The sequence below is a fragment of the Hylaeus anthracinus genome, unplaced genomic scaffold, assembly GCF_026225885.1.
Source record: "Hylaeus anthracinus isolate JK02 unplaced genomic scaffold, UHH_iyHylAnth1.0_haploid 11994, whole genome shotgun sequence".
Taxonomy (NCBI): Eukaryota; Metazoa; Arthropoda; class Insecta; order Hymenoptera; family Colletidae; genus Hylaeus; species Hylaeus anthracinus.
The window spans coordinates 359316-369364 of record NW_026534341.1 but is presented as its reverse complement, the minus strand read 5'-3'; the positions used below and the strand labels follow the sequence as shown (position 1 = coordinate 369364).

At 36.1% G+C, this 10049-nt stretch overlaps 2 protein-coding genes across 6 annotated transcripts; one reads left to right on the top strand and one right to left on the bottom strand.

Annotated features, from left to right (window-relative positions):
- The first annotated feature begins 120 nt into the window (after window positions 1-120).
- Window positions 121-9192, top strand: LOC128888838 (DNA polymerase beta-like). Its single transcript, XM_054146002.1, has 12 exons — window positions 121-474; window positions 597-796; window positions 889-1049; window positions 1125-1419; window positions 1475-1670; window positions 1733-1821; window positions 6200-6247; window positions 7303-7406; window positions 7529-7776; window positions 7860-8038; window positions 8205-8343; window positions 8458-9192. The coding sequence occupies exons 1-12, from the start codon at window positions 408-410 to the stop codon at window positions 8691-8693; spliced, it is 1962 nt and encodes a 653-aa protein (XP_054001977.1). The 5' UTR covers window positions 121-407; the 3' UTR covers window positions 8694-9192.
- LOC128888404 (heparan-alpha-glucosaminide N-acetyltransferase-like) lies at window positions 1875-5225 on the bottom strand. Of its 5 annotated transcripts, none has more exons than XM_054145223.1 (12): window positions 4923-5225; window positions 4363-4596; window positions 4169-4293; window positions 3965-4071; window positions 3776-3885; window positions 3616-3713; window positions 3416-3523; window positions 3086-3338; window positions 2713-3010; window positions 2501-2625; window positions 2258-2441; window positions 1875-2183 (listed from the first exon to the last, which is right to left on the bottom strand). In XM_054145223.1, exons 2-12 carry the CDS (start codon window positions 4504-4506, stop codon window positions 2005-2007), a joined length of 1731 nt encoding a protein of 576 aa, XP_054001198.1. In that variant the 5' UTR covers window positions 4507-4596; window positions 4923-5225; the 3' UTR covers window positions 1875-2004. The 5 variants fall into 5 exon arrangements, with proteins under 5 accessions (XP_054001198.1, XP_054001199.1, XP_054001196.1 ...); XM_054145224.1 differs by having other exon boundaries at window positions 5035-5225; XM_054145221.1 differs by having other exon boundaries at window positions 4692-5224.
- Window positions 9193-10049: the final 857 nt, after the last annotated feature.

The window sequence follows — 10049 nt, the reverse complement described above, 5'->3', positions numbered from 1 at the left end:
ATTCTTTTCTATTATTTTTTATTTTTCATAGTAGCATTAATCGATAGTACGTAATTTTTGCATGTTTATTAAAAATTGAAACGTTTAAAATAATACGCACTAGAACCCTACAAAACTGCGACTCTGAAATAAGGGTGAATAGGGGGCGCGATCTCTTCGTGTTTCGTTTTGTTTATATGAAAAATGGTTTATCATAAATTTTGAATGTAAAAGTTATTATTATTATTATTCATGGCCTTTCACCGCATGTGCTGAAAGTCATTAAACCAGTTACAAAACCAGTGTCACGTATATAATAATAAAATTTTGCGTCATTTCGAAGGACAGCTAACCAATAACATCCAGCAGTAAAAAGCTGCGAGCTGAGCTCCATTTAACATAGTTTTTTTGTACATTAATTACGTGTCATGGGTAAACGAAAAGCTAATGATAACACAGGAAATCCAAACCAAGATTTATGCGACTTTCTAACGGGTATTAATATTGTTTAATTTCATTGATTTATAATTTTGTTTCGTCTAATTGAATCTTAAAATTGGTAATTTCTTGCTAATTTACGACTAATGTATAAAAGCGAACATACATTTAAATTACAGAATTGGCGAATTACGAACGAAATGTCAGCAAAAATATTTATAAATACAATGCCTACCGTAAAGCAGCCAGTACTCTAAGTGGTTTACCACATAGAGTAACAAGTGGTGGTGAGGCAAAAAAGCTGCCAGGAATCGGAGACAAAATCTCAAAGAAAATCGATGAATTCCTTAACACTGGAAAGTTACAAAAATTGGAAGATGTACTTACCTTAATTTCATTTGTTTATTAATATTCATATATGACACACAGCATCTTGTTACATGAATTCTTAAATATGTTGTATCCCATTAGATTAATAAGGATGAAAACAATGTTGCAATTAATTTATTAACGCGTGTATCTGGTATTGGACCTGCAAAAGCAAAAGAGTTGGTGGATGCCGGTATTAAATCTTTGGATGATTTAAAAAATCATCCAGACAAACTCAATCACCATCAAAAAATTGGTTTAAAGTATAGCCATATAATAAAAGATTGTACATGGAATGAATGATTATTTTTTTTTATAATAAATAATATTTTCTTCAGGTATTTTGACGACTTTGAAAAAAGAATCCCGCGGAAAGAGATCGAGCAGATCGAAAATATCCTGAAAAACGTTATTAAGGAAGTAAGCAATGAATATATTGTTACAATTTGTGGCAGTTACAGGCGTGGTAAAGAAGAAAGCGGCGACATCGATGTTCTATTAACGCATCCGATGTATACTTCTAAAGAGAAAGAATCAAAGAAAAAAGTTTCAGTCCTGAAGAATGTTGTGGAATGTCTTGAGAAAAAGAAATTGATCGTCGATACGATATCTCTTGGACCAACAAAATTTATGGTATGTGGATCTTGTTAGTATAAGAAAAGTGGTAATTAAGATAATCTTTTTCTAGGGTGTCTGCCATGTTCCAAATGATAACAACAAACCATTTAGAAGACTTGATATTAGACTGGCACATTACGATCAGTATTATTGCGCTGTACTTTATTTTACTGGAAGCGATCTTTTTAATAAAAATATGAGAGCACATGCTTTGGAAAAAAAGTATACTTTGAACGAATACACATTGAAACGTCTCACATCTGAAGGTGCGTTAATTCATTACCGATGGTATTATACGCATGTACATTAAGTTACACGTTCATTCCAGGAGTACCAGGAGAGGCAGAAAAGATCACATCCGAAGAAGATGTTTTTCGAATTTTGAAGTTACCATACAAAGAACCGAAGGACAGAAATGCTTAAACAATGATACTTATTCGTTACTTATTGAAATTATTGAACAAAGATAATAAGATATTTATTATTTTTATTTATCAAAATAAAATATAACGTTGAAAATAAGTGTTTAAACTAATATCATTATATTAAGATACATAGGTATTTAGTTGTAAACGTATATCGTACTGATGCATATACTTTTTATACAGTTACAATAATATCTTTTCGGTGGAGTAAGTATGCGATTATTCCCCATAATGTCGTTGTCCATAAATTCATATATAAATAAGATTCGTGACTGGGATTAGATATGTTCCATGCCCATGGAAACAAGTCTTTTGTTAATACATGACCCACGTAAAGAAAAATTGGGTTCGATCCTTGAACAAATAATATATAAAATGTGTGAGCCTCGTAAACAAATCTTGGAGATATTTTGTGCAATATTACGTACCGGCATAAATAAACGGAGCTCCGCTCCAATACTGTCTATAATCGATAAGAACATACAAAACAGCATACAATAAGAAAGCAAAACAGGAGCAAGTCAAAACAAATGACAACGACATCATTTTCTTGCTGACAGGAATCACTCCCCCTTGCCTCTCGAAGTTGCATAAAATTCCAGCAATGATACCCTGAATAAAAGTTTTGTTTATTTCATCGGTTGAAAAGAACTTTTTCTTCGACTGCTTACCGTTAGTATTCCCCATAATACCCATCTGATTACTCTAGAATTATATTGATAATAAAGCAATAGAATCTTGCCAGCGTGAACGCCCAAGTAAACGATCAATATAGCTGATATGGTATTCATTAATCCTGCATAGATAAAAAAATCGATGAAAGAAGTATCAATTGTTTGCATATTCGTTTAGGAACGAGCTATAGCTTACTGTTGCAACATACCTTCTGGATCATGGGGTAAGATGGGACCATAAACAGAATCGTTTGTCTTTGAATATATATGAGTTCCAAAGATCGTTCTGTCTATATGGCCAGCCGCGCCTGCGGTACAATTCGCGTATTTACCGCGATGATCGTATTGTCCACCAGGTCCAAGGTAACCTCTTGGGCAATCCGGTACAGGTAGGAGGAACGTGATTAAAGTGTGAGTGGTTACGATGCATGTCATGATCAACCACTGCGGCCAGCTATCCAGGATATCCCGAAACGACGCGAAACGTCCGAACTGAAGTAACGTATCCTAATAAGTTATTTTTGTAGATATCAATTAGGTAGATATAAAATCTACAAACGAAGAAAATAATTGTACACGAACCTGAGAATGAGGTTTCATGAAAATTGTTTCCAACGTGGCGCAAACGAAATACGATACAGCCAATAATTGTAGGACACCAGGAAAACGAAGATTGGTGAAAGAATTATCCTGGGTCGAATTCAACATTAATCCAAGGAATATCAATATTACCGACCGTAGAAGAGAACGTAAAGTTATCTTTATACGCGAAGTCATTACGCGAAGTTCTGCGCGTTTCGATATCGCTATCGTCAATCCCATAACCCATGCGAACCTGCAAGTTTGCGCATATGTTTTCTATGTTCCTATGCGGTATAAATGCATGTAATTCACAGTCAAATAATCGCTCACCAAGGAAGTACCAAATCTGCTATAGTGAGTCCAAACCATGCGCTATGATTAAATATCACGTATTTTCCACCGCCATTGTTGACAAATATCATCAACAATACGGAGAGTCTGTAACAGCGACGTTAATATCGTATTCATAATGGAATATTTTCCGCTTATTAGCGGAACATAAACAATATTACAATTACATATACTATTACCCTCTAAATGCATCCACAGAACGTATTCTAGTACTGGATTTTGTAGTTCTAATCACCGGATGTGTTGAAACCTCAGTCTCTTGGAGTCTATCTAAATCCTGTGATAGAAAAATGAGACAATTAAATTTAACAAAATGTTATACCGTCTGTTAACACATACATCGTGTACGTTATCAGGCATCAATTTTCCTCTTATCACTCGCACGAGAACCTTTGATGTTGTCCACAGAATTGCTAGTAAAATATATATCATAACTGCTTTAACAATGTCTGTAAGAAATTAATAATTAATTGTTAATGAATCATGATTAATCGTGGTTACTGAAAGCTATTATAAAATATAACTTACAGAGATAATTCTCTGTTGGTTCACGTAATACATAAATATGAGAACATAAACTTTCGGATGATATATTCCATCCGTAACTTCCATGTTCCTTGAAAGGATACGTTTCACTGAAAAAAGTAATTATAAGTAAATACATTATAATAATCATAAGCATTGTTTTGTTATTTGAAATACATAAATTTATATAATTTATAAAATGCTTACTGGCAATATTCTAGGAGTTGTCCCTTTTCCTTAACTTTATAATATATATGTAATGGATGTTTCGTCGATAGTACTACACTTGTATTTTGTTGTGGTGGTAAACGAGCTTGTAACATACCATTGCCCTGTAAATAATTAATAACATACAAAGATTTCAAGAAAATATATAAATTCATAAGAATAGAGCATCATACCCAGTAAGCCTCCCATGCTATGGTATAAAATAGAACAGGGTAATTATACAAATTAAAAATATAAAAGCATGCTTCGTCGATTCCGAGTGTTGTGTTTGTATCACCACAAGTGGCAACCTCTGTGCTCGACATCATGAAAGACATATTTCCAGGTTTACGAAACTTATTTCCATTAATTGTATTAACGCTTTTATAAATGCTTATATAATTCGTTTTGCAAAAATACAGGCATTTCTGAAATCAAATGTATAATTGCAAATTAGGTCAGCAGAAAGAGTAACATTATATATGTACATATATATGTACAATTTAATACTTGTTCTACGTACGACTACAGAGGTTTGAAAAAATATCAATTGGCATTGGCAGTATCAGGATGTGAAAATAATAATTAAACTACATAAAACATTAAAGCTCCCAATAAGTACTTTCTATCGCGGCGATATATTTCGATCTATTTCCAGTAAACGTTTAAATAAACGACGACAGTTGCTCGATCACGGAAATGTTTCGATTTTAACGTAACAACGAAACAAACATACGTCATAAAAACAACGCACTTGGCCGCAACGCAGTAACCTTGTGACTTGTGACAGTTGTGACTGTTTGTGACTACTAAGTACTAAATTATGAATACAGTGCGAATTATTTAAAATAAAGGACGTAATGAACGTTCTAGTGTTATGTGCAGTCGCATCGATCCAATTGTGTAATAGCGGTTTTCCCCTCGGTAGCGTACAGTAGCGTATCTATAATATCTTGTAATTTCTATATTTTATTAAAAATATATTGTTATCTATGGTTTTGTATGAAAGGTTTGTTGAATCTAATAAAACCTGCTTTCAAAGGATGAGCGTGTACTTTATTCTGCGGGCCCTAGATGATTGTTTACATATTTGTTTTTGGATATATATATATATACATATAAAAAAAAAAACTGTACAAATATCCCTGTCGTCCTCTACCGGGAAAAAGTTTGACTTGTTCACTGCTAGATGGCGATACAGGTATTCGTACAGTTTTTCTTTATCGATACATTTAAAAACAAATCGACGAACAATCATTGCCATATTAAAATATGAATGAGAATTATTGTTTAACCCTCAACTCTTAATTTTGTTATTAATATAAAGAAATGGCTCCATCTAGCGTTGACAGTGGGAAATATTCGAGGACAAACTTGAGCGTTTTCCCGATAGAGGCACTGACCAAACTCCGAAATTAGTTCAGCCTTTCAACGCTAGATGGCGATTCTATCATTGGCGCTGTTTTTGAATATATAGATTGAATGTATAGAAATATTTTATTTATAATAGTTATGTAGTTAATAAAAATAATTCCTTCCAACATGTTTACGTATTCAACTATGCTACATTCTATTCAATCTAGCAAAGAATTCGAACAACAAAAATAAACAGAATCCTGAACGTATTTAATGTTTAACAGACATGCCAGTTAAAAAAGAAAAGAAAAGAATAAATAATGTCTTTGCCAACGTATCGTCTACTATTATCAATTCAAGTATCAAATTAAGCTAAATGTAGGTACCGTTTTCATTGTTTTCAAGTTTCATTTTGTTCTGGGTGCACATACAGGTGTAAATGCAAAACATTTCCCAACTGACCACAAGTAGGAAGTCGCTTCCTAGGCAACGCTTTTGATAAAAATCGGACTCGTGATAGTGACTGATAAAACCGGTGTGTGTTCCTCGTTTCTTTAGTTCACATTGAGTTATCGGTATCAGCCAGTAATCCCGCGTGTGATCGCATAAACGATGCTCGGTTTTCTGCTCTGTATACTTACTTTAACCAGAACCACTATAGTGTACGTTTCGAAGCGGTTTTTCCGAAACATGGACATTTCAGTGGATACCGTGGACAGTCAGGTAAAGTGTGACGTTTCCTTTTGTTGCGTGTGATAGAAAGAGGATTTTCTCTTTGAAAAAAATATACAATGCTCATTAAAACGAGAGTGAAGTCTCTGGGCTAAGGGAGGAACCTCACTCTCGTTTTCCGTTTTACGAATAAAGAATATACAATGCAAACATATATATATAGTTCCCTTTTTTCAATTACTACTATGAATTGAAATTTCAGAGCGTTGGTAGTGTTCGAGTAATTATGAAACGAAATTTGGAAAAAATGTAAACAATGAAAACGTCGATAATAACTATTCACGCAATTACTTGCTGTCAAAGCTCAGCAAAAACTTGCTTCGAGAAAATGAAATCAAATTTTCTTCTTATTATTAGTATTGATTTTCTGCTCGCTTCGAGTTCGTCCATGGTGTCGCAATCATCGGCAGTAGTTGAAAAGAGCGTCCTTTGTTCTTGTTTGATCTAATTTTTCCTTATCGCGACCCGAAGCTTCCAGATCTAACACCTAGGCCCCCCGCAGCCGCTTCGTTCGAGTTTTCTTGCACGTTATCGGCCAAGGTTCAGTGACGATGCTTGTGGAACCTTGACGAAAGAAAAGGGGGGAAAAACAGGAAGCACATTGCGATTAAACAAAGCAGCTCGAGATAAGGGAATGCCGGTGAATCACAGAGTAAAGATAACAGCGAACGCTACTTTCTTGCGTTAGAAAAATATCTTTAGAAAGTTGCCGAAAGACACTTGAAATATACGTAATTAGAATATAATTTCAATGATCGATTTCGGAAGCGAAACGAAAGCCTCGAAGATCTGAAGGAGACATAAGGAGGATCCTTGGATCGCTATTAACCCTGCGTCTGTAGGAAGCCTATTTATAGACTTTCTAATTCCAGTCTATACCTGTATCGTTGTGGTTGTCCTACTAGCAATGTTTGATTTTTTCTCAGGTCATTTTCGGATTTGTTAAATTAACACTCGACGAGTTCTCGATCGAGTATGACCTACCTGTGTTTAAATAATCTTGGAGTTAAATCGAATATTTTTTGAGCAAAATCCTTGATTTCCAGCGTTCCCTGGACCAGGTATCCAGCCCAATCCGCGAGCATGAGACTGATGTTGTTATAACTCATGGTGCTTACGAAGATGAAGACGAAGACGAGTACGTCGCAAGGTGAGATTATCATTCGTTTTGTTATTGGTCCGTTGTAAAATATAACGTTAAACAGTAACGAAGCATTGAAAGGAACAAAATGTAATCGAATGAAACGAAAGGAATGATTTTATTTCGCACAGCAATCAGCCACCGATTATCGTCAAGTTACCGGTTCGCAAGAATGATATCCGCTACAAGATGAACCACAACGAGCGAGGAAAATGCGTGATACTGAATCACGATACCTTCGAATCTCCTGGACTGAAATCGCGCCAAGGATCTGGTGCCGACGTGGAGGTGATAAGGAAAACCTTCAGCAAGCTGGGCTTCGAAGTGGAGGAACATTCAAATTACACTCTGGAAAAGATCTACGACAAGATAAGCGAGCGTACATACCGTGTTTATTCCTTTTTAATTAGTAGACTGTGAATTTTTATGCATTTGTAGCACACTGTTCCTCTTTTTACGCAGTAAGCAAGGATGACCACAGCGACAGGGATTGCATTTGCGTGTTCATATTGACGCACGGCAATCGAAACGGTTTGATATACGCCAAGGACTATCCGTTTCCGTTGGTCAACGTCTGGACGCCGTTCACCGCTGATAAATGTCCGACGCTGGCTGGAAAACCAAAGCTCTTCTTCATCCAGGTGAATACAAATTTGAAACTCTATATTTCAAGGTCGATTGTCGAACATTCCAAATGGTTTACAAAATTCTCCATTTTATGCGACCAAGATGGCTTCGAATCGGAACTGTTCTTCAGTTCTCTCGAATATGATCGATCATTGAAAAGATTTGTTTGATTACTCGCAGGCTTGCAGGGGCTCGGAAAGGGACAGTGGTGCGATGGTGTACGCAGGACCTGGCAGATCGGAAACAGACTCTGTTGTTACGGTACCTTACAAGATCCCCACCCATGCAGATTTTCTGTTCGCTCACAGTACGGTGGAAGGTAAATAATTACAATTCGATAGAAAATCAACATATATTACACTGTGCAGAGATGGAAATTAACACTTTACCAAAAGATGCGTAATTAAATTCAGTCAATGGTTGTCTTTTACAGGTTTCTTTTCGTGGCGAGATACAGAGTATGGGACATGGTACATACAGCATCTGTGCAAAGTAATAGAGGCCCATTGGGAGGATACAGACCTGCTGAAAATGTTGACAATAACCGCGCGTACAGTGGCCAACGAATGCTCGTCCACTCACAGTATTCCAGCTCAGAATAACCAGAAGCAGATGCCTTCGTTGACTTCCACCCTGACCAGGGACATTTTCTTTAAACACCATTCCTGAGACTCTCAACTCCGAATAGCTTTTAGATCGTATAACGGTACATATTCGCGTTAAGTCGCTGCGATAGTTCTGATAAATAATAATTCATTTTATAATTTATTTTACATCTAACGAGAGATCAGCAGGCAGAACCGAAGCAGCAACTAAACGCCACGTGCTCCACTTGTCCGTAAGTTCTGTAGTTTTCCACGCGGAAAATTCAGAGTGTACTTGGTTCGGAATATTCACGGTTAAAGTTTCGAGTTACGAATTAGAGAAGATCGTGCAAATGAATTCAAACGGACTAACGACGGAAACGCGCGCTTGAATTCGAGAGATTTCGCGCGATTTCCAGCAAATTTTTATCCAATCTTGAGTTTATCGTGGAGATACGATAACATTGATAACAAAAATTGTCGGTTTAAACGTTCGCTCGTGTCGATCTCCCGCCATTGTGGTGACCCTATCATTGTGATAAGTATTATTAATAATGTTAATAAATGCACTATTTTTACTTTTGTTACAACGCATTAGTGTTCTAAGTCCTTATTTTGATTCTCATTTATCAATTTAGTTAAATTGCTTGCCAAACTGTGATTGCCTGGAGTAGAAAATTGTATTTTTAATCAAAGTATCGGTGATAAAGATATTTAATAGCAGGAATAATCAGCTATTAATTCAATCTCTACCTTCTCTATTAGAATCCTTTTTCGATTAATATTTAAATAATATTTCGCGATTCATATAATAATGGATATACACTGTTAAATCAGCGAGAAGATCGTGTTTGTTGTGGTCCAGAGGAGATGAAGATTGAGAAACATTCTGAAAAATGAACATTGCGAACTAATAATCAAGTTTAATATCGAAAAATCAAACGCTGATCGAATCAAACTTTGTAGGAAAAGTGCACCCTTGAGTAACTCGGCGGTACCACTTCATTCTCGATCCACGATGTCAGTTCCTCTCTACCATTCCCTCCCCCCCCCCCTCCTCCTCCTCCTCCCCCACCACCCCCGATCCTCTCTCGGTGCAACATTTTCCGTGGATCTCTCTCGAGCACTCGTTCCTATTCGATCTCCCATCGGCATATAATTGGTCCTCGGCATCGAGCTGAAGTCTGCGGTTCAAAATGAAAAAAGGCTCGTTAACTTTCAAACAAACGATAGTCGACGTGCCACCAATTACGGCTGGTTAAAAAATTACCATTCGTGGATCGTGATCGATACTCGATCCGACGATAGCCAATGCTGGTATGAACGTTAATTTTGACTTTTCCTTATCAAATGAAAAAAAAAAAAAAAGAGCAAGTTGTTCTAAGGTATAAAGATGGCTGCACATAATCTGCACGTAAGTGAAGCGATGGGAGAGATTTAA